This window comes from Odocoileus virginianus, chromosome 1 (genome assembly GCF_023699985.2).
Source record: "Odocoileus virginianus isolate 20LAN1187 ecotype Illinois chromosome 1, Ovbor_1.2, whole genome shotgun sequence".
In the NCBI taxonomy this organism is placed as follows: domain Eukaryota; kingdom Metazoa; phylum Chordata; class Mammalia; order Artiodactyla; family Cervidae; genus Odocoileus; species Odocoileus virginianus.
In genome coordinates this window covers 103,372,230-103,397,780 of record NC_069674.1, presented here as the reverse complement: position 1 = coordinate 103,397,780, position 25,551 = coordinate 103,372,230, and the positions used below count along the sequence as shown (strand labels likewise).

Here is a 25,551-nt window from a genome sequence, read left to right as displayed (position 1 = left end):
CCTGGCAGGCTGTAGTCCGTGGGATTGCAAAGAGTTGGACCTGACTGAGTGATGCTGGTGTGGAATTGGGTAAACCCATATCTGAAGCCCATAGAGAAGTATGAGCTGGAGATAAAATCTTAAGAGAAATCTCCTAAGGATGACAGTTAAAACTTGGCATTAGCCACAGTTATCCACAGAGTGTACGCATTTAGAAAGCATTGGTTTAAATATGTAGCTGTAGACAAGTCCATCAGTTGTGGAGCAGATAGAGGAAGTTCCAGAAGCTGGCCGAATCACTCTTGTTATCTCCTGCATAACTGAGACGTCAGGGGAATAAATGTAAAAGATTAGGAGGGAAGTTTGGGGGAGAGTTGATACATGTGTATACATGGCTGAGTCCCTTTGCTGTCCGCCTGAAACTGTTACAACATTGTTAATCAGCTGTGTGCATGCATGCGTTCGTGCTAAGTCCCTTCAGGCGTGTCTGACTCTTTTCGACCCTGTGGACTGTAGCCCGCCAGGCTCCTCTGTCCAAGGGACTCTCCAGGCAAGAAAACTGGGGTGGGTTGCCATGCCCTCCTCCAGGGGATCTTCCCTACCCAGGGATTGAACCCATTTCTCTTACATTCTCTTACACCTGCATTGGCAGGTGGGTTCTTTACCACTAGCACCACCTGGAAAATCCAATCAGCTATACCCCAATACAAAATAAAAAGTTAGAAAACATAATAACCTGCCATGTGGCAGATATGTATTATATTATATTTCATGTTTGCATGCTTAGTCGCTCAGTCTTGTCTGACTCTTTGCACCTCCATAGACTGTAGCCCACCAGGCTCCTCTGTCCATGGGATTCTCCAGGCAAGAATACTAGAGAAGGTTGCCATTTCCTCCTCCAGGGGATCTTCCTGACCCAGGGATCAAACTCATGTCTCCTGTCTTCTGCATTGCAGGCAGATTCTTTACCCGCTGAGACATCTTCTAGACTATTACTGCATTATATTACATATCACATAATTGTATTTGCATATTATTATACATTTCATTTTATGTTACATATAATAATAAAGTGAGATAACAAAATAAAAGAGTGGGAGTAGTCAACTGTGTCCATTGCAGCTGAGAGGACTTTTAAGATAAAGTCTGAAGAACCTCCACCGGTTGATGCCAAAGGGTTAGTCGGCTTAAGGCAAATGTTGGAAGAACTGTGACTTACTGTGTGTCCCTGCCAGAGGGTAGAACCATACTCAGAATGGCAGCAGAAATCAGACCGTCTTACAGAGATATGAAGAGGAATTCTTTCCTTGGGAAAGAACTTACCTGTAAAGCTTCTTAACTCTTCTGGAAATCTAAGATTCTGCTATGCTAACTCATATTAAGGTTGCCCAAATTTGAATAATTGGCAACAGGGCTTGAATATTAAGATTTTTAACTCTGCTCTTTAGGGATCTTTCCTTAGTTAGAAGTGGTAACGTCTTTTTGTTGAATACTTTTAAATGGTCATGCAAGCCAATTTAGGTGCCCAAAGGAACATGCCCCCTTTCATATACACACGCTCAGCCAAAGCAGCAGCGTATAAATAACCTATACTCATCTAGTTAGCATTTCACTTTGCTTTTTTGACTTTTAATTCAGACTAAACATTAATATAAGAAGTTTTGATAATAACCCCTGAACTTCATCCTTTTTAGGAGGTAATGTAGTTCTCTTCCTGTAGGGTAACCATAGCAACTGACAAGGAACAGAGAAAGAAAGCTTTCACACATGCTGTGCTAATTAATCCTATCCTACAGATTTCCTTCAGCTGGAGGATACAGTTTAATAAATTTTGCATGAGTAAGCCTGTTTTGATGCATGAACTATATAAATACATAGGAGTATCTTTACTAAAAATATTTATTTTAAAATGTGGTTGTGTATTTCTGCTTCAAGGTGTGCTTTTTTTTTTCTTTTGAATCATTGATTTAATAATTTGCTCCCTCTCTGAAAAGTATGGGGATTTATTTTTCTCTTTAACTGAACAGAAATATTTTTAAGGTGAAAAACTTTTGTCTAACAATATACAAGACACTTGCTCCAAGAATATGTTTTAATTGACTCTATGATATAGTGAGATGTGAGTTTTTCTCAAGTGATGCAGGAGAGTGTATCTTAAAAATATCATAACATTATTCAATATAACACATTTACAGGCGAACCATTTTGAGAAACTGTCTTAACACATTGAAGAGTCAGGATATGGAAAACTCACTTTCCCTGATGATTTGGGAAGTTATATGACCCATGTGAATAGAGTTTGGGCGGTCCTTGACCTAAACTTGGGGCTTCCCTGGTGGCTCAGAAGATAAAGATCTGCCTGCCAATGCAGGAGACATGGGTTTGATCTTTGGGTTGGGAAGATCCCCTGGAGGAGGGCATGGCAACCGACTCCAATATTACCTGGAGAATCCCATTGACAGAGGAGCCTGGCGGGCTACAGTCCATGGGGTCACAAAGAGTCAGATATGACTAAGTGACTAAGCAATCACAGTTGACCTAAACTTGAGATGGAGAAAAATAAATGTAGACAAAGTGCCTTTTCTGTTTCTGTTTTTTTCAGAACTATTTAATAAGTTTTACAAACTTATATCCAGAGTGAGCATAATTGACTTGGAGCCATACATCATTATTTAGATTTATACTGCTAGGTTATTTTGAGGTCTGGTTCTCTCTTTAAAACTGGGAATATCACAGTTTTCTATAACCAGTGTGGTCTGAGCTGTCAAAGAAAATCTCTGATTTTTAAATGCTCCTATCCCTCTGGCCTAGCTTTCTGTCAACAGGGCTTTGGCAAAACCAAGAAAACCCAGCCTGAATATTTTTGGCATCCCATTTGCCTTGACAACAGCATATGGAGCAAGTCAGAACTGATTTTGGGACTGAGGCTTAGCTCCTTGGTCTGTATAGAAACATGCTCATTTGAGGAAGGAAGCCCTTTGATGGTATTATGAAACTCTGGGAACACTTTAACGCCCTGTTGTTTTATCTGTTGTTCAGTTTTGCCTGCTTTGAGGTAGGACAACACCTTGCAGAAAAAAGGAGAAGAGGTTATTATGAAGTCTATGTTCAGAGGTAGTTATTCCATTTGTGTGCAGAAAAGTTAGAGACCATATATGTGTATGTATGTCTGAGTGTATCAAATCTGTGCCCTTTAATATGGAATACTTACAACACTAGTCAATTTATAATATGCCATTGTGTTGTTATAAAAATCTGTATGGTAGGGAAAATTGAATTATTGTGACCAAATTGAACTAATTAGAAAATCTTCATCTTACCAGCTACCCTGTTAATTTTAAAATTTACATATAATACAATAAAGGAAATGCCATTAAAAAGTGTTTAGTAAACAAAAAAAGGTAATGTCCCAAAGTATTACATAAAAACTTAAATAATCAAAACATTAAAATGAATATATTATGGTAGGTTCACTGTAAAAATGTTTATTTGCTTAGAGCATCACAGTAATAGATAAAACTTTACTCTCATCACTAAAGAACATACACAGATAGAGAGCTATCATGCAGTTTTTTTCCTAAAAATAATATCTATAATTTGTGATTTTTAAAGGAATTATATATTCATTGTATAAAACTTGGGAAAAAATCAGAAAATGTATTAAATTTAAAAAACTAAATATTTGTATATTCAGAACTAACCATTGAAGATATTGAAATATATTTTTTAACAGTCTTTTTCCAGTGCCTAAGTATTTATGATTGTGAGGTCAAACTGCATAATTTATCACTTGATATATTATTTTGACCACTTTCCCAATTTCTTAGAAAACTTTCATTTTGTTACATGATATCTCATCTCTGTGTACCAGATTTATTAACTATTCCTTTATAATTATTTATTTATGTGTTTCAAATGACACTCCTGAATAAGCATTTCTTAGTGTTTGATAAAACACTGAAACCAAAAGAAATTTTGGAAAAAACCTTTGAGAAAAGAGTCATACTCTCTTCTTTCGAATTCATAATACATGTTAGAAAAAATTAAGGGCACTGAGAAGTCTCACAGTATACAGACCTGTTTTACTTTTTAAACCATCTTTTCTCAAAGTTATTCAGTCTTGGAACTTTTTCTTATAGTACTTATTTTTAACTGTCAGAAGCAAAGTACCATGAAACCATCTTTGGAATGCCAGGAGATTTCTAAGCTTCTGTATAATATCTAATAGTTTATGAATCATTTGTTTACTCTTTTGGGATTTTTTTTAGGTTCTTAGTGCTTTATTAGGAAATATAAAGGATTTATTGGTTATTAGAATGTATTTGAAACAGGTAGACCAGAATATACTTTCCCCAACCTTTTGTGTAACTTTGACATTGCATTCGTGATTCTGTATTATAATATCACGTTTGACCTTTTAAAACTGTGAACATCCAAATTTAAATTTCTTTGATCATTAATGTCTATTAAACTTCTTTATGTTCCCTGTAACCCACAGGTCTTGCAAGAGCAAAATCCGTCCCTAGCCACACATACTCCAATGAAGTGGTTACCTTGTGGTACAGACCTCCAGATGTCCTCCTGGGCTCGACAGAATATTCCACCTGCCTTGACATGTGGTGAGAAATGGAGCTTTGCTCTAGCTAATTTATCCGTGGTGCTTGGTCTGGGTCAAGCCTAGACAAACATCCTAACAGGCTGAATGAAGATTAATGGTACTGGAGCGTTTGCCTGTGTGTGGCAATACCGCTGGAGTTTCTGAAAACATAATTGGAAATGTTCCCTAATCAGGGGCTCTCTTACAGATGGTGTCTGGTAATGGTTCTTGATGGACAAGGGCAGAGACATTTTTCTAGCTGTCAGTTCAGTGATTTTCGCCCTTACGGTCTTAATTTGTGGCTTTGTTTTATAACAAGGGAGTGTATATCTCCAAACAGCAGTATGAGTTGGAAGTAGTAGAAGCATGTTTAAATTCACAGCAAAATTCAGATAAATGGTCTGAACATTTTGCTATAACTATAAGGTACTAAATTTGGTATTATAGTATAACCCTGAAAACTGTTGGTGCCAATTATTCAAGATGAAATAGAACAGTCACTTTTTTTAAAATGTCAGAGTAAGGTTAATTCCAGTAGAGTCACAGTTCTGCACAATGGCTTAGCATAACTTAAAAATCTGTTATAGGAGGCCCAAAGACCGGTGAGATTTAATGTATGATTATTATTAATGATGAACTTTAATGAGTTTCCAGTCTAGTATGATCTAGTTCAAATAAGGAAATAATCTTCTTTTTAGCTACCAGGGAAGGCTTAATAGTGAATGTTAAAAATGTTATTTATTAATAGAAAAATTCCTTTCCTAGACTCATAGTTGTGTTTAAAGTAAAACAGTTCATATAACACATAGAGTTTTAATAGCAGGAATCCTCTTCCATGAATGATGATGCCCCACAAAGAGAATTCAGCTGCATGTTCACATAATGTTTATGACCTCAATAAAGCTGCAGCATGTGTCATTTATCTTGTTGCCATGTAGTTACTTCACCGCTCTCCCCTTGGTAATCTTGGCTTTTAGCTAATTAGGCTGTGATGTGGCCTGGCTGTCTTCCCTGATGTTTCTAACCCAGACACCTATGGGGAGAAAACAATGAAGTTTCTTGTGATGTAAGGCAAACAGTATAGGTTTACTTAATTTAGATTCCAGCAAGTCCCTTAGACGTGGGATTTGGGGATCTGTGAAGCCACTGGAAATCTGTGCAGCATTTCGTGTACACATGGGTATGTTTATTTTTAAGAGGTGTAGATCTCTAGCTTTCAGTAGAGCTATAAAAGAATCTGGGTCATCAAACAGCCTAGGATCTATTGCCATAGATTTTGTCATGCCTTATAATAAATCTAATACCATTGTAAATGCATGCTCTGAAACACTGAGAATAGAGATGACCGTCTATCATTAAGGACTCGAGCTAATCCATTTTTTACATCGAACTTCCTGGCTTTTTTTTTGTTTTTTTGACAATTGTTTACACAATTAGATGTTTGTTTGTTTGTTTTTCCCCCAAAGCTAAGCAGGGGCTTGAACAAAACAGCTATTTTGGTCATTACTTTTAATGGAGGAAAAGATTGGAAGTAAAGGTCAATGAATGCATCCATCTGAATATCAGTTACTGTCTTATTCCCTTCCTCCTTCCTGCCTTTATAGTTGCAAGTTGGCTATGCAAATAACCATTACTTAATATTCTTGAGTTAGGGAGTGTTTTCCTCCATTTTTTGAGAATAGAAATCCTAGATTGTCTTTCAATGAGGTCAGTCAAGGACTCTGCTAACAGAACATAGTTTGGAAACATTTGTGACTTGGAGCCAGTCTTGTCTTAGTTGCTTGGCAGGGCACTTCAGGCTCTACCCTTAGGATGGGGAGAAGCTATTTTTTTCCACACTAGTGGCTAATTTTTCCCAAAGCTTTGAAAGTGCTCTGTAAAGAGCAAAGAGCTACATGGATCATGACTTGCTAATATGTCTGTTTCTGGTGTAGAGTTTGATGTCCAGGCTGTGTCTTTCCAATGCCCCCAACCCCAGCCTTTCTTTCACATGTGTATGCCTGTTGTTATCCATCCTTTTAAGGAAGAAGGTTTGGTTGCTTTCTGCCAGTTTGCTTTAAACAGAGACATAATGAAGCCTAAGAAGAAGATTGTAATTTAAGTGGAAGGGAGGAAAACTGATATGGAATAGTAGACCCCAATGCCCTTTTGTCTGCATGCCAAGATTATTCTTTGCCAAAAAAAAAAACAAAAATAAATGTGTTATGTTGGAGCACTTTCCCACACTTATTGGCTGTTCATTTCTGAGTTATGTCTGTACTATGCCTGTCACTCTGAATCTGATTTCATTCCAAGCCGTTTTCTAACAGCCGTTTTGTTGTTTTCCAGGTAAAATGTATGTATTTTTCCGGTCAGAGAAATGTTCACAGGGCACTGACTTTTGCGTCATCAGTGACCTTGATGCTGGGTGTTGAAAGATCTAGAAATGGGACTGTAGCTGAGTCTTGGCTCAGCTGCACCACAGAGCAGTGGAAATATTAACCCACAGACAGCAGTGGGGAGGCAGGTGGCAGTGGTTTCAGGCCTGTTTTACAGTTCATTTACCATCCTGGGGCAGCAGGGTAGTGACTAAAAACTAACGATCCCTACACAGTGTTACAGTTTCCAGTGTTCTGTTTAAATAGCTTCGGGCGATAAAAATATTAATGAAGACACTTATGCATTGACATTGGCAGCGAGTGATGGAAATCAGAGCTCTCCCGTTGGATTTACCACTCTAGGTCTCCAGCATGTTGGTGATGTATAGATGTACTGGGCAGTTTGAGAACTCATCAGGAAAGGTAGTTTTTGTTTCCTTGACTACCTCCATGAAGGAGGACTTAAAGCAGAGGAATCAAATTGGACTTTGTCTAGTGTATAACTTCCCTTAATTCTTGGATTTTATAATTCTTTGTTTAAGTCCAGGCATAGGAAATCATCTTTAAGCTTCTAAACCAAAAAGGCTTACCAAGTACTGAAAACCACATTAAAAGTGCGGATGTGCCAGTGAGCTTATCTGTGCAGTCCCTCCCTTGTCAAGGAGTTCTGCTCTAGCTGTCGAGGTCAGTGCTCTGAATAAGCTTTATATTGCTTTATAGAAGCTCATAAATATATTTAGAGTGGCATTTGTTTTCTAAAGCAATAGGTCACTTGGGATTGTTTTAAGGGATTAATTTTTAACATAGGGTGACAAAATTATCTGTAGCTAATAAATATCTCATCAAGCTCATGTTGCTTTTGGGAGGGGCCACAGTATATAGTGGTACCACCTTGTGTCGATTCCATGCTCCCCAATAGCATGTCAGTCTCTCCTTTTCATCATCTTTTTCAAAGCTAATTAACATATTAACTATGCTTGTCAAAATGTGGGGCGAGTCATTTATAAATAAGCCTGTCAAATGTAATGAGATTGCATATTAAATCACCCTTTCTCTATTACATCTCTGAGTTAGGATTAAAATCAATTTATTTAACATTGTAGCAGCTGGGTGGTTAGAAAAAAATTTCCGCACTGATCTTGATATATAGAAAAATGTCTGCATCAAAATTGATTTTTGCATATATCAGAAAAGAAATTGCCTATTTATTGAGTGTTATAAGGCCATTTAGCATTACATTTTATTAAAGAAGCCTAATTACCATACATATTGGCAATATAGAGTTCTGCCCTCATCCTTAAGAATCTCTCCTGAACAAAGGATATTTATGTAATAAAGTTTCCTAAGGACTCAGGTTTGCTGACCAGTGTTTGAAGAGAAAGAATCATAAATGAATCCTACTGTAGTGCCCACCCAGAAAAGAAATGTGTTCCATGTGAGGTAATATCTTGAGTAATTGGCAAGTAGTAGTAATAATAATAATTGAGTCTTAGCATTAGTAATAACAAAGATAATAATAAGAGATACTTTTCTTGGACCCAAATAGTATTCTAAGCTCCTTTATACATTAAAAAAAAAAATCTGCAGTGTTTATTTTGTCCTAATACTCTTTTTTTATAAACATTTACTAGAGTATGGTTGCTTGACAATGTTGTGTTGGTTTCTACTGTATGGCAAAGTGAATCAGCTACATGTGTATGGATATCCTCTTTTTGGGATTTCCTTCCCACTTAGGTCCCCACAGAGTCTTGGGTCAGTTCCCTGCGCTGCCCAGCAGGTTTCATTAGTTATCTATTTTATACATAGTATCAATAGTGTATATATGTCAATCCCAATCTCCCAGTTCATCCCCTGCCCTGCCTCCCCATTGTATCTTTATGTTTGTTCTCTCTGTGTTTCTGTCTCTGCTTTGTAAATAAGATCTTCTGTACCTCTTATACATTTTAATTACTTACCTACTGTTCCATGATAAAGTGAAAGAAAGTAAAGCCCAGAGAGACTAAATAGAATAATAAAAGTCATATATTTAGTAAATAGAGTCAGCATTCAAACTCAGAGCTAACCCACTCCAAAACCTTTTCTCCCTGAAACATATTACATAGTCTCCTAAGATGATTTATAAGCAATTGTTTTTTTCATTTTACTAACAAAAGTTGATTCCAAAATACAAGTCAGTAAAATACCTCTTTGAGAACTTAGGTTATGCTCTGAGTCATGTTGGGCCCTTTGCATGCTTCAAACCAAGTGGATGGCTTGCCTCTCAATTTTATTCAGGATGGAGGTTTTTTGAAATAAACTTAAGACTTGACTCATTGGATTGGATACATTTTCGTGGGACCAATATCTATACTGGCAAGTATTTGCCCAACTCCTAACCAATACTCATTTACCACTTCTGCTAAAATGAATGTATCCATTTGAAAAAGAATGCTGGTAAAAATGAGAATTTTTCATGGGCTACATAAAGTCATCTAACTGTCCACATTATCTACACATTTTCTAATTAATCAGATCATAAGACCAAGGGGAATTTAAATTAGTCACTGTGCAAAGTGACATCTCTTTGAGAGCTCTTGAGAGCTGCTTAAATAATACATGATCCAAATGACTTATTGGTCCTGCCGTGGCCAGGGCAGTGCCACAGAAACAGAGGACAGAGGCGGTCAGGAGGGTGTTGGGGGCGGGAGGCAGGAGAAAGCTGAGCTCCCGGTGGCAGCCATGGTTTCTGAGCCACTTTCACTACTCAAGTTCTTGAGAAGTAGGATGACCATAGAGTATATTGTCCGTGCCAGCAAACCTTTCAGAGTTAATAATAATTCTGCTAGGACAGCATGTATACAGCAGGGATTTAATTGTGACTTTGGAGAAGGCAATGGCACCCCACTCCAGCACTCTTGCCTGGACAGTCCCATGGATGGAGGAGCCTCGTAGGCTGTGGTCCATGGGGTCGCAAAGAGTTGGCACAGCTGAGCAACCTCCCTTTCACTTTTCACTTTCATGCATTGGAGAAGGAAATGGCACTCCACCCCAGTGTTCTTGCCTGGAGAACCCCAGGGGCGGGGAGCCTGGTGGGCTGCCGTCTGTGGGGTCGCACAGAGTCGGACACGACTGGAGCGACTCAGCAGCAGCGGCAGCGATTGTGACCTGTGGTCATCTTACTCATGGCGCTGGAGCAGTAATTTGCTAAATACTAGTGGTCAGAAGAGACAGCGCATGTCAGTGCTTGCTTCATACCGAAGGAAAGCTGGCTGCAAAGTTCCGTTCCATTGCTTTATGACAGATTATCCCCCAAAGTACAGATCTCTCATATGAGATTGTTATGAGTGTGGAGTGGCTGCCAAAGTGCTGTCTTTAGTGACGGTTTTCAAATGCCGATGGGAACCAGTTCTCTTATCCTCTCAAAAGTTTACGTGGTTATTGTATTACATCCCTTGTTTATCACTGTGTGTTTCTGTGAGAGAATCTATGTGTGTTTTCAGTGAATATATTTGGTCACTTATATAATGGGTTAGCTGAATCATAACATGTAAAATGAGATGTTGTATGTATATTTCACTACTAAATATTTTAAAAACAAATAAAAATTCCTCTATTTGCATCAAAGCTGGCAAAGTAATTGGTTGCCCACAACTGGTGTTTGGATGACTTTTTTTTTTTTTTTTGCTTACCTCAGATGTATTTGTTGATTTCTGAGTTCACAAAGCAGTATAGCAGATGGAAATTAAGTGTTAAGGCCATGTGTGAGATACCTAAAGGGAAAGAGTCAGATGGAAGTGCACACTGCTAGGCTGACTGAAAGAACAACTGGGAAAACGGAAAATCTGACATAAAATTCCAAAATATACACTACTCTGGCAGCAGGAGTGTAGGCTCAAACAGGCCTATAAAATGCAAGATGCACCAGAAGACTCACTATATTAGAACTCAGTACATTAGCGTGGTCACTGGATGACTCTTAAATAGCCAATTGCAATGACTAACTTTTCTGTTACTAAGATTGCCCTTGATACACTCAGTTGCCTCACTGGTTGATGAGAATAGCAGGAGATGGATAAGTGGGAATTTCTTTAAGAAATATACAACTCCATAAATGTTGAAAATGGTGTGTCAGCCAAGCTAGATATTTTGCATTTCTATTAAAATATTCTGTGGACAGGTGCTATGGGATATATTAAAGAATTAGAAGCTGCTGTGTTTGGTTTTAGAGAGATTAAGATACTGTCAGTGCCTGGAGACTTGAGAGAAATTTGGCCCAGGATGTTCTGTATGTGTGTGTCTGTGTGTGCACCCATGCATTTAAGTTGGAAATATATGTTAGTGCTCAACATTTGGAAAATACTGGATGCTTACTAGTGCTTTTTATGTTTTGTAAGTGGTGCATTTTTTTTCATTTACAAGTTGATTCTCTGCTCCTGGCAACTAGCAGTGGTTTGCTGTTTAAGGAGGCCATGTTATAGCAGAAAACACATCAAAAGCCCAAATTAGGTTCTGACTGCCTCTCCTTAACTGTGTGAACATAGCTGACGAAGTTCCTTAACTACCCTTCTCTTCAGTTTCCAAATCAGAGCACTTTGATAATTAAATCTACATTAGTTGCTGCTGTTGTGTGGCTCAGTCATGTCCAACTCTTTGCAACCCCATGGACTGTAGCCTGCCAGGCTTCCCTGTCCTTCAGTATCTCCCAGAGTTTGCTCAGATTCGTGTCCATTGAGTTGGTGATGCCATCCAGCCATCTCATCCTCTGTCGCCTTCTCCTCCTGCCCTCGGTTCATCAGTGGCTAATAGTTGCCATGATAACAATGAGCAGCCATCTCTTGCCCCACTCCTGCTCACCCTCAGAAGCAACTACTACTTTCAACTCTTTTAGGATCTGTCTCCATATGTCTTAAATAATTATATTGCTACCCATTCATTTACTCTTTTAGACATGTCTACTAAGTAGGTAGTAGACCTACTACTCTGTCTACTGTATAGTAGACAGAGATTTAACTTTCTTCCATCAACCTTCCCTCACTCCACTGTCATCTCATTGTGTTAATATAGAATTTATATCACATTTTGAAATATTAATATGTAAATATTGTTCATGGTGAAGTCATATAGTATTCGTGATTATGTATCCTTTCTTGTACGATGTTTTGCTCTTCTGGAACTTTGTAATTGTCTCTGATTTTTTTTAGTTTCGTTGTCTTTGTCCCTGCTGTTATTTATAGGCATAAAAGATGTGTCAGTTACACATGAAAAATATTTTCCAGATGGTCAAACGCATCAGCAAATTTGTCAGTCCCATTTAATTGTCTTGACATCTCCCTTTCCCACCCTTTTCCTTAAGACCTTCCTCTCTTGTCTGTGTGATTTTTTGCCTTAGTACAGCTGAATAGCTCTCATTTTAGGACTTCAGTTTACACTCTCCGCTGTTGTTACAGGTCCTTGGTTTGTTATTTTCTGTCTCCTGCCATATCTGCTTTGTACCTCCTTCTGCCCTGACCTATGTCCTGGACGGCCGACCACTAATGGATACCGCCTCCAAGCTGCCTTTGCTACTGGTGTCCAGCTGAGTTCAGGCAAAGGGCATGTGAGAGGGTTGGATATCATCCTTACTTCTTCCCTGCTTTAAACCATATTTCTGGGAATGGCTAACTGCAATTTCTGTGAGAAAGTAACCTCTTCCATGGCTCTGGCTGTGAATCCTGTTTGTACCCAGACATGTTCAACTCTTTCTGACCCCCTGGACTGTAGCCCACCAGGCTCCACTGACCATGGTGTGTCCCAGGCAGGAATACTGGAGTGGGTTGCCACTTCCTTCTCCAAGGGATCTTCCTAACCGAGGAATCGAACCCATGTCTCCTCTGTCTCCTGCGTTGCTGGTGGATTCTTTACCCCCTGAGCCACTGGGGAAGCCCCTGTATCTGTCGGTAGATTTCAGTGACACCTGACCTTTTTGATCCTAGGGTCAATAATGGCTTTTCGTTATAAGGCAGGTCATGACTTCCTGCTGTTACTAGCCTCTCTGTGTCAATATGTCTTCTTCATTGTCTTACACCTCTGTAAGTAGTAAATTCACTAGAGTCTGTCCTGGGTTCCATTTATTTTCCTTCTGACCTTCACTGATCCTAGATTCTCTGTTTCCTGGATTCCTTGTCTTCCCCCTTTACTTTCCAAAGAAAGAAAATATGAAAGATGCAAGTTTTCAAATTCTTGATTTTCTCAGAACGTCTTTATTCAGCTCCCACACATGACTGATAATACTTTGGATGAGAACGTAATGAGTTCCCCCCCCTCAGAATTTTGAATGTGTTATTTAACTTCTTCAGAACTTCTAGTTTTGCTGCTGAAAAGTCTGATTCCATTCAGATTTGCAATCATTTATGTGCCTCATTATACTTTCTCTCTGGAAAGTATTAAATTCTTTTGTCTAACCCTGGTATTCTTAAATTGCTTGATAATGAGCTTTGCTGTTTATTTTATTTATCTATTTATTTTGGCTGCACTGTGTGGCAAGTGAGATCTTAGCCCCCTGACCAAGGACTGTGCCCCTCGCACTAGGCGTGCAGAGTCTTAACTACTTAACCACCAGGGAAGTCTCCAAAAGTGAGATTTGACTGTGGTTTTTTTCTGTTGGTACCAGTAGATACACAGATCAATTAAACATGTTTTTTACTTAATTTCCCTCTTTCCAGCTCTGCCTCACCCTGCTCTCCCCACTTAGCCTCAATTTGAGCCTTTTTGGATTTAGTTTCTCCAGATGATAAACACCGGGTGTCTTGCTGGTGGACTGGGAGAGAAATGGTCAGAGAAGGCACGTGGGTTGATTGCTCTGTACACACTTCAGTCCATCTTATTTCCAGAGGTGGTTTCACATCACACTTTCTAGAACTGAGTCTCCAGGTCTTGTGCCTTTTGTAGATTGCGGTACATGAATATTCTGCCTGTCACTTGGAGAGTTATAACTGCCTATGGTCTGCCTAGATAGCCACACCTGTGTTCACAGTTGAAAAAAATTCTCTCATCCTCTTGCGTCTCCTTATCTATTTCGTGTGCTCAGTCACTTCCATTGTGTCGAACTGTTTGTGACCCCATGGACTGTAACTGCCAGGCTGCTCTCTCCTTGGGATTCTCCAGGCAAGAATACTGGAGTGGGTTGCCCTGCCCTCCTCCAGGGATTCTTACTGACCCAAAGATGTGAACCCGCGTCTCCTGTGTCTCATCTCCTGCATCTATTTTATCCTTGTTTAAAATGCTATTCCTTAACTGATACTTCATTCACTTTGTGGGGCAGGACGGCAGGGTTTGTTTACATTTTACCTACTGTCCTACTCTTGTTAATTTAATATCCACAGCTTTACTTATGGACAGTTGACTGTTCGGGTCCTCATCCTGTACAGAATTGTGGTTTTTCTTGGGTGCAGATTTGAGTCTCAAGTGTTGATGAGTCGGAGCCAGTCAAACAGCGCAAGGCAGGCAGGAGCCTCTTGGCTGCCAGCATCTTAGTGTGGTGGTAGGAATTTGTAATCTTTACCATTTAACTGTGAATGCGGTCATGACAGCTTTGTTAGGAAAACAAACATGAAAAGAGAGCCATGTACTTTTTGACAAGCTAATGATGGAAAGGAACAGAAAGTGCCGTGATAATTTTTTAAAAGATAAACATTTTCCATGAATTGAGAGAAGTGATTACAACAAGTAGATCTTTGGATCAACAGCATGTGTGAATCCAACGTGAGCTTACTATTAAAACAAAGCAGAAACAACTAGAATAACTCAGCAAGTGTTCCAGTCGATATAAAGTTTCTAATCCAATAAGGGTGAAAAGGTAGGCTGTTAACTTACATGCACAAGAAAGATATGATTGAATGGAAATGTGATTGGAGAGAAGCTAGCAGCTTGTATAAACTTAATTGTTGGTAAAGGGATTTAGGTGTCAGAACTGTTCATTGAAGGACGAAAATGGGGACTTTGTGTGGTCATGACATTTGTGAATTAACACACTACTTTATCTAGCATGTACTTTAATTAGAAATCACATTTTCATTTACTGGTATTCTGCTGTATGAATTAATGTAGTTTAAATATACTGGCAGCTTTCTTAGTTTTAGACTATATTATATAATTGATAAACTTGAATATTTGTGTTTCTCTTTTAGTTTTGCTCTTCAAATGTAATGTACTTAGATTCTTATTAATCAAAGATATCACTGGAGAAATAAAGAAATAGTACAATAATTGAAAAAGAATTAAAATCAAACTTAACTAGACTATCAGTGGCCAAGATAGAGCCTGCTTTAAATTCCATTAAAATATAAAACAAATTAACTACCATCCGTCTTAATTATAGTCTGTCTAAGGGACAGATGCAGTCTAAAGGACTTAGTCATTACTGAGGACCAAATCTGGGTAGCTTCCTGTTTTCCTATACACATGTGGATTGTTCATCTTTTGCTATGGCATTTTATATTTCTCTGTATTTCCATGTGAGACAGTACAATTCTAAGAATGAGACGTTCACATAATTGCCTTGTCTGCAGAGCTTGGCAGACCGTTTCTGTTCTCTCTCATTGATAATTCAGTGGTTCTTCCTGGAGAGCTAGCTTTCACCATGTTTGCTTCTGGAGACAGAATATATTCATAGCCTAATGTAGACTCAACAAATTGAAAACCTTTATTATATCAACTATATACATTTTTGTCTGTCATATTTAATCCTGGCATGTTTAATTTAGAAGCTGTTTCAGAATTTTAGCTACCTAATGATATCAATCCATAATTTTATTTTAATTTTGTGGCCATTTTATACCCCTGCCTCCCAAATCTGAAGATTCTTGGTTGTTCTGTTCATAGTAGCTGGTTGGTGGGGGCACAGAGGGAAAAAGAGCTTCTAGAATCCCCCCAGAGTAGCCCCCTTCCCATAAAGATCTCTCTTACACAGCATGATTATCTTTAGTCATTCATTCTTTTAACAAAACCTTACAGAATGTCCAGAGGTTCAAGAGTGAAAAAGACCTGGTCCCTGCCCTCAAGCAGTACCCCCCGGTACTAAGCATGATACCACTCCAGGGGACACCATCCACATTGTATGCAGCATCTAATCTGTACAGTCACATTCCAGGCCAAGTGGCCCTTGAATATATTCCAAGAAGCCCACAGACTTCACCAAAAATCAGACAATGAGGATTTATAGTGGGGAGGTTTTTGTCTTTGGGTCTTCCATATATCATCTAAGATGGTTGTCATAGCAGATGGTTATCAATCATTTCATTGTCAAATATCATCCATCTAGTTGTATATCTAAGTGGTGTTCATTCCAGCGTTCTTAACCATCGACTCTCCAAGTCCAGCTGTGCCATTTGATAACTAGAACTAAATATATCAACTTAACACTCTGTAAATTGAAGTTCAGAATTCTTTCAGGGGAGCAATTTACATGACGATTTCAGCAGTGATTTGTCGTTGTGATTTGCTAGATATAGTTTCTCTAAAAAGATTGCTTGAATGTGTCATTTGCTTTGATCTTTAAGATAATTGCCCACAAATAATTTTTTCCTAATTTCCCACATTATTCAGGATGATAAATACATTTGGAGGGAGAAATCTCATGACTTCCTTGTTCTGCCTCAGCTGTCATATAAACAGAAATTAAAGATGTGTGAGGCTTATTAATTGGCTTTTTCTTCTCCTGTCTGGTCTACAGTTATTCCTTGGAGACGTGCTTTCAGTGGTAGAATTTTAAATGACTAATCAAATGGAACCTCTGTCTTCCTATATGGTTCCATAGTATAAGAAATAATATTTCTCAGCTATTTGATGCAATATGTTGAGTTTTACATTTTTTCCCCCTATTGTAGTCCTCAATAAGGGCCTTTCTCATTTACATTTTTGTATTGATTGTTACTGGTTTCTAGATATAACTAGTCTGAATATTCCCAGTTATCTGTATAGCGTGTGGCTCTTATTTTAAGAGTTAATCTCTGAAGTTTTCCTTGTCTATGGACTCCTGTTTTCAACTTTCAAGTATTCTTGAACCCCCATCTTATTTTCTGTATACTATCAACAGTGATAGACTTCAGTTTTTAAGGATAGTTTTCTTGTTATTTTCTGCCCAGACCTTAATTTTGGAGGCTTTCCTTTTGATTTTATCTTTATCCTTCTCAGCATTTGTTACCAGGCTTGAGAATGAATTTGCCATCTCTGTTTCTTCTTTTTTAATCTGACCAGATTGACTGCATAAAAACATGTTCTAATTGGGGAGGCAGTGTGGCTTAATGCTCACTGACCCAGGACTCTGAGTCACATTTTCAGGTTCTGGGGTTGACATTTAAAAATGCAATATGGTTTATTTGCATGTAAAAATCAAAGCATTGTCTTAGGAATTCTCTAAAGCCCCTCTGTCCCTAAATTTTAGCAATCAAATAAATTGTACTGCTGAACCAGAGGTTTCCATGGAGACAGTTGGAATTCCTTTGGAGTGACATAAATGAAATTTGGGTTTAGATATTTTGGTATAACTGAACTGATTTTTTTCTGTTTAATTTTATATCATGTTATTGGTTCTAAATCAAATTCCTATCTCTATTTCAGTTGCTTCTGTTCCCTCCTCAGAATAGTTTGTTTAATTCATTCATCAGTTCATTTATTTGAAAGATATTTATTGAACACTTATTCTGTGTCAGGCACCAAGTTAGGTCCTGGGGCTTATAAAGATGACAAAGATCGTTCCATGCTTTCAAGATCAGAAGGAAAAATGGTGTAATAAGCCATTGACAGAAGTAGAGCTGAGGACACATTGGCCAGGTCATGAACAAAAATACCCCACCAAGAAGTGAAGCCGCTGGTGTTTGTGGGTAGGGAGGAGGAGCAGTTTAAGAAGTAGAGGGAGAAAAGGGAAAAAACGGAGAGAGGGGGAAAGTGGGTGGAAACCAGAGTGGAGGAATATTTAGAAATAGTTAGGGGGTGAGAGCTTGATTCAATGAGAGTGATAAGGGAAGGGCAAGGGTTTTAGATGATCCCTGGATTTCTGGCTGAGGTAACTGGACCAGAAAGCAAAAATACAGCTTTGTGATTACTCAGCCAAGGAAAGGAGCAAAAGTGGGCCATTTGTAGAGATGCAGATGGACCTAGAGACCATCATGCAGAGTGAAGTAAGTCAGAAAGAGAAAAGCAACTATCTTATATCAATGCATGATATGGCATTGAGGAAATGGTACAGATGAAACCTGCTTGCAGGTCGGGAACAGAGGGGCAGACATAGAGGTGGACACAGGGGTCGAGGAAGGGAGGGGGCGGATTGAGAGGGCGGGGTCGGCGTGTGTGCATGGCCGTGTGTGAGACAGAAAGCTAGAGGGGTGCTGCCGCACGGCACCGGGGGTCAGCTCCGTGCTCCGCGGCGGTCTGGAGGCCTGGGATGGCGGGGTGGGAGGAAGATTCAAGAGAGAAGGCGTATACTTACAGCTGGCTCACCTCATTGTGCATCAGAAACCAGCACAACATTGTAAAGCGATTGTACTCCGATTTAAAAATATATCTATGTATGTATATATATATACATGTATGTATTTTAAGTATACATTTCTATACTATATTTAATACATATATTGCATGTATTTATACACAAATATATAAAAAGTATGTATGTACACACATCCACATACACTAAATTGCATATACATGTACTGGAATACACACACTAAAATATTATTGACATAGAAATATGCATATTAAAATGTATGAGCAAAAATCATCATTATAACTTCATGAACAGTGTTGCCAGTTGGTACTTTAAGGTGGCCAGGCTTCTAGATCTTTCTGGTCAGTGTTATTTCAGTGGACCCTTTCAGTCTGGACCATTGCCTGATCTCTCCTCTCTGGTCAGCAGCAGGCCACCCTGGGCCTTGGCTTCATTGTACTACCTTACTTCACACACTTCATTCTTTGCTTTTATTTAATTTTTGTGAGTATCATTCTTAGAGATAAAATTTTGCTTCCTAGTTTGAAAAGTAAATCTTAAGGTTTCCCCATATAGAAAAAGTCGGTCGTTTTGAACTGAAGGTTCTCTGAGATGGGCTTTTATCCACAGTCTAGTGTTTGGATTGGTTTTGTTGTCATTCCCTGAGAGCTAAGTAGGCCATAGAAGTATTTGACTAAGATGTATTGTGCCTATCTGTACCTAATGAAGCACTAACCGCAGTAAATGATGAGTGACAGTTTAATCAATTCAGTTCCTTCAGTAGTCACCAAGGGCACGTGGGCTGTAATTTTTTAATCTTTCACTTTTCAAATACTGCAAATGCCAACATGAAAAGATCACATTTGTTATGTGGCATAAATCTTCTTGCAAGTTAAAGCAAAAACTATTTTTTACAAAAAATCTTTCATCTTTTAGAAGCTAAACTCGTAGGGAAAGAAACCTTTTTGTTCTAGTTTGCAATTATATAACATATTCCAGCAGAGAAAAGATAAATAAATGGCCACCTTGTACATCAGCTTGCACTGGCTTTAATTGCATAATGGTATATTTCAGTGAACCATGGCTAAATAAAATTACCTATTAGGTTAATTAATATGAAACCTTTCTGAGTTAGTAATGCATCCCTGTGTGTTAAATTCAGGTTGTGTTTAGCATTTAATCTAACTTACTAGTCTATTGTTTCTTTGTGGTTCCCTTGGATGGATGCTGAGTATATATTTAGAGAATTAATCTTAGTTATAAAACTCCTTTCAACACAGAATTACTTTCCTTTAGATTAGAATTAAAAAGAATTAGTTTCCTTTAGATTCCTGCTCTTCACTTTCTGATCTTGCAAACAACAACATTAGCACTGCTGAGAAGCTTTGTTAGAAATGCAGGATCTCAGAGCTCCACCCAGACCTAGGGGATCAGAATCTGCATTCTGACAAGTTCCTCTTTTGGACCCGTAAAAAGGTGAAAGGCACTGCTTCAGGTGTGTTTTTTCAGTGGACACATAGGCTTGCAGGTCTGGGAGGAGATTTCTGGTGCCCTCATAGTGCTGAAAAAGAGGAAGGCAGCAGAACCCACTTGTGCTCGGTAATGGTTCTGCTCAGGGCTTTGCCGGTGCCTCCGTGGTAAAGAATCTGCCTGAAGTGCAGGAGACCCAGGTTTGGTCCCTGGGTTGGAAAGATTCCCCAGAAGAGGGCATGGCAGCCCACTGCAGTCTTCTTGCCTGGAGAACCCCATGGACAGAGGAGCCTGGCGGGCTCCAGCCCACGGGGTCACAAGGAGTCGGACATGACAGAGCGCTGAGCACAGCGGGCACACGCGTGGTTCTGCTCATCTGTCGTCATCCTGTCGGAAGCACCGATGCTGGCTTTATTCACAGCCCTCTTTCCAAAGGTTTTGACAGTGCAGATGGTTCGCAGGGGCTCTGAATGACTTTCCAAACACGAGTTGAGGCCTTGTAACGCTCCGTGAGGGAAGTCTGCATGAGAAGGGGCAGCCCTCCCCCTGGTCAGAGCGTGAGCTGGGTGCGGGGCTCGCTGCCCGTCTGCACCTGCCCTGGGGCCCGGGCTGGGTCAGAACCCTGTAATTCCTCCCCGGCTCTGCGGCTGAAGGAGCTGCCACGTGAGAGTGAGTGGCGCTCTTTGCCTCCAGCTCCCTGTCCTAAGGAATCTCAAACCTTTATTAATAAATGGAGGAAACGAGAAGCTAAACTTTAGGAGGGTGGGGTTTTTGTTTGTTTAATTGCACCATATTTTAAAATGTTAAAGTCTGTCTACATTTTCTATTGAGATTGAACCAAACTGTTACCCAGAGACTTGGGGAAGAAGGAGAATAATGTTTTATTTTTTGATTACTGAAAGAAGGTTCATGTCCAGTAGATAAATAATAACCTTTGCGTTCTATTTTATACCTCTGCAGGTGGGATGACCACTTATTAGGTTATTTACATCTTGTAACAGTGTCTTTCTGGGGAAATTGGGTACATGTCACATGAAATGTGTCAAATGCAGGCATTATTTCAATATGAGAGGTGATGGATCTAATTAATACCTATTTGAGTTGAAAGATGTAGTTATGCTGCACCATACCATCCCAACAGGATGTAGGCTTGTGGACACAGCAGAGGAGGAGAAAGTGGGATAAACTGAGAGAGCCACACTGACATGTATGCGTGACCGTGTGTAGAAGAGGTCGCTAGGAATAGCTAGATAGGAAGCAGATGGATAGCCCGGGAAGCTCAGCCCAGTGCTGTGTGATGACCTAGGGTGGTGGGATGTGGAGGTGGGTAGGAGGGACGCCCACGAGGGAGGAGGGGATATGTGTATACTCACAGCTCACTCACGTTATTGCATGGCAGAAATCAACACAACATTGTCAAGCCATTATCCTCCAATAATTTTTTTTAAACCTACGGTAACTTCATAAAAATAAATACAATTCACTTCAGTGATTAAAAAAACACTGATCAGTTGAATTACATTGCATCTTGGCTGGAGACCATGATGACCTAATCCTGTTGCACCTGTTGGGTGGGCTGATATGTTGTGATAGCCCCTCTGACTCATTTAAACTGTGTCTTAAAAGTGAAAGAGCAAATTCTTGTTCTGAGAAAGATGACAGCCATGATTACTTTTACAAGTAAATAAATTACAGTTGGAGGAAGTCATATGAGAAGTGTTGGAGTTAGGGGACCTAACCTAGTCTGGTTGATCAGGAAGCCTTCCCAGGGAAGTGACACTGAACTTGGTATCTCCTACTCTGATTGAGAAAAATTCTTGCCTCTTCCCCAGGGAATTCTTTTTTTTTCCCCTCTGCATTCCACTCTCCCCACCATTACTCCAAATTTAGTAACTTAGATAAATGTCATTTTGAGTTCCTTTGCCATGAAGTGCGTACATCAGTTTTCAAATACCTTCACATCTAGTTTAATCTTTAACTGATTGGCTTCCCAAGTTATTCAAGGTCGAACTTTAACTGACAGTTCACATTCTAGTCCACAATTCTAGATGGCTAGTGTTGATTCCAAGCCAAATTTATTAAATATATTTAAGTTCTTTTTTTCCTCATATGGGGAAAACCCAAAATACCATGGGTCTTCCACTTAAAAAGATTAATTCTATATATGGTCCCAAGGAGATGCTGTTCTCCTTTTTACTTTTATGAAAATAAACTTAATTTTAGAGGAGTTTCATATTTATAGAAAACTTGGCGAAGATGATTAAGACTTCTTGCTACATATTCCTCACCTGGTTTCCCTGTTGTTAACATCTTACATTACTATGGTACCTTTGTCACAGCTAAGAAACCCACAGTGGTACGTTACTATTAACCAAACTTTATTTTGATTTTACTAGTTTTCCCCAGATTTCCTTTTTCTGTTTTAGGATCCCATTTAGGTTGTCATAGTACATGTGTCAATAGTTGCTGTGCTTCCCTGGCCTCCTCTGGGATGTGATAGTTTTTCAGACTGTCCCTGCTTTTCTTGACCTTGACAGTTTTGAGGCATATGAGGTGTTTTGTAGACTGTCCCTCAATTTGGATCATTCTCATGTTTTGGGAAAGAAGACCGCAGAGGGCAAGTGATGTTCTTGTCGTATCACGCCAAGACTACATGCTGTCAGGTGCCTTATCGCTGATGATGCTAATTTAATCACACGGCCAAGGTTCTGCTTTCCAGTTTTCTCCATCATAAAGGTACAATCCATCCCCCACCCTCACCTTCATACTTTATTCTTCCGAAACAAGTCACCAAGCTCAGCTGTCACTCTGCAGTGCAGAGGGAGGAGGAAAGAACTGCTTCTGCTTATTCACTCAAGAAGTATCTTGGAGCCCTTACTATGTGCCTGACACCCTGCTGTGCCCTGAGGACAAGATGCTGGCCACAACCTTGTCCCTGATCCTAGAGGTCTTTAATCTGGCTGAGATACAACCCCCAAAAGCAAAGACAGATGAGCATCCTTTGAGTGTAATGAAGGAAACAGACTAGGGAAAGGAGTGAGACGTGGGACCTGGATAATAAGGCAGAACCTGCCTTGCGTATGGTGCTGGGAAAGACATTTCTCAATGGAGCCATTTGCGTTGACCCCCTGAATAACAAGAAACAATTACAATGGAGTATTACTAAGCTATTAAAAAGAATGAAATAATGCCATTTGCAGCAGCATGCATGGACCTAGAGGCTGTCATACTGAGTGAAGTAAGTCAGACAGAGAAGGAGAAATATTGTATAGTATCCCTTATACGTGGAATATCAAAAGAAATGATATGGAAGAACTTACGGTTAATGGAGGGTAGGGTGGCAGAAAGGGACAGTTAGGGAATTTGGGATGGACATGTACACACTGTTATATTGAAAATGGGTAACCAACAAGGTCTTATTGTAGAGCACAGGAATGCTGCTCCATGTTATGTGGCAGCCTGGATGGGAGGGGAGTTTGGGGGAGATTGGATCCATGTGTATGTATGTCTGTGTTCCTTTTCTGTTTACCTGAAACTATCACAGCATTGTTAATCAGCTATACTCCAATATAAAATAAGAAGTTAAAAATGGAAGCAATTATCCATGCAAATAGGGAGGGAAAACATGTTCTGGGCAGAGGGAACAAGTCATGCAAAGATACTGAAATGGGGAAGAGCTTGGCACATTTTAGGAGCAAGGTGGCAGAACAGCCTGGCTGGAGTCTTGGAGTCATGTCATGGGTAGGGTACCATGTGGAAGCTTGGAAGCATGTCAGGCTTTTGCTCTCTCCAGCGTCCATTCTTGATTTTGAGGCAGAAAAAAAGCCCAAGATATAATTTTTAAAATCTGTCTTATCTCCTTTTATCAACATAGTATTCATGTATACAGCATATAAATGAATGGCTGGATCTGTGCTCCAATAAAACCTTGTTTATGAACACTTAAATTTGAATTTCCTATACTATTTATATATCACCAAATATTCTTTTGATTTTTTTTTTGACCATTTAAAAATTAAAAAGCCATTGTTAGCTTGGAGGCTATATAAACACGGGTGCTTGGTGGCCTTTGGCACGTGGCCTTGTGGAACCCTGTGCGTTACTGTGTGTTGGCCCCGCCGCATACCCAGTAGAGGAAGGCCTTATAATACTGCTGGTCTCATTCCTTTGCTGCCATGAGTGGTAAAGAGTGAGGGAGCTTTACAACTAGTGGTTGTAATTGCTTCTGACCTCAAAGCTATTAAAGTAGCCAGGTTCTGGACTTCCCTGGTGGTCCAGGGGATGAGAATCTGCCTGCCAGTGCAGGGGACACCAGTCCGATCCCTAGCCTGGGAAGATCCCACGGGCTGTGGGGCAGTGGAGGCCACGTGCGCCACTGCTGAGCCCGAGAGAAGCCACCACAATGAGGAGCCCGCGCCTAGCAGCTAGAGGAAGCACGTGCAGCGACAGAGACGCGGCACTGCCAGAAATAAGTGAATAAAATGAAAGAACCGGATTCTTCGCGGTATGTCCAACTGTATTTGCCACAAGTATTAGGATATAGAAAAAAAGCGAGAATGTCTAGCCCAGCAATAAAACACAAATTCTTAGAGTAGAATGTGGTCTGTGGCTCTCTTCTTAACTTCTTCCATTTTCCATACAGAGCCATGATGCTAGCACTTGGCTCTGCCAAGATTCCGCAGTTAATGGCTCCTGTCTTCTTCGCCTGAAATGCACTGTTCTCACTCCTGGCTCCATCACTTCAGTATCCATCAGGTTCCACTCGTGCAGAAGTTTTCTCACCACCACCCCTCCCCAACACACACACACACTGAGCTCTGACCGTGTCCTTTCATGCTTCTTTGGTAACTTTTCACAGGAATTGTGTATAAAGTTTTAGAATTCCTGTCTTTATAACATATATACTTGAAAGACATGTGATACACATTTCCCCACAAATGACAATAGTCCTAAAAGTTTGCGTGGTGGTACCAATACTAAGTGAAGCTGGAAAAAAAAAAGCACTTTTTCCATTTTGTTGTGTCTGACACTTTGCAATCTCATCGACTGCAACAAGTCAAGTTCCTCAGTCCTCCACTGCCTCCCAACTTGCTCAAACCCATGTCCATTAAGTCGGTGATGCCATCCAACCATCTCATCCTCTGTCACCCCCTTCTCCTCCTGCCCTTAATTTTTCTGGTCATCAGGGTCTTTTCCAATGAGTCAGCTTTTCACATCAGGTGTCCAAAATGTTGGAGTTTCAGCTTCAGCATCAGTCCTTCCAATGAATATTCAGGACTGATTTCCTTTAGGATGGACTGGTTTGATCTCCTTGCAGTCCAAGGGACTCTCAAGTGTCTTCCTCAGCACAATTTGAAAGCATCAATTCTTTGGCACTCAACATTCTTTATGGTCCAACTCTCACATCCGTGCATGACTACTTTTTCCATACTATCAGAAAGAAAGTCATCATTATCCAAGAGGAGCAATAAAATGATCTCTATATCTGTTTATAAAAAAAATACATTTCAGAAGTATCATAGACGAGGTAGGCAAATATTATATAGCCAAAATGGTAAAAAGTTTTAGGGAGGTGGGTCAAATAGTTCATGAATATGTAATATTATTTTTCTAATGTATATATTTGTTAGCTTTACATAATTTATGATTTCTGTTTATTTTTTCTCATCCTAAATTCACTTTTGTATCCAATGATTTATTCATAATTT

General features: G+C 39.6%; 1 protein-coding gene across 5 annotated transcripts in view; it reads left to right on the top strand.

The window, feature by feature from the left end:
• The window catches only part of CDK14 (cyclin dependent kinase 14), a 642,874-nt gene that overhangs the window by 357,180 nt on the left and 260,143 nt on the right, over positions 1–25,551 (top strand). For all 5 annotated transcript variants that reach the window (XM_020914848.2, XM_020914849.2, XM_070471844.1 and 2 more), the window contains one exon: positions 4,478–4,598. In XM_020914848.2, coding sequence (XP_020770507.1) covers positions 4,478–4,598 — 121 coding nt within the window. The remainder of the gene's footprint in view (positions 1–4,477; positions 4,599–25,551) is intronic.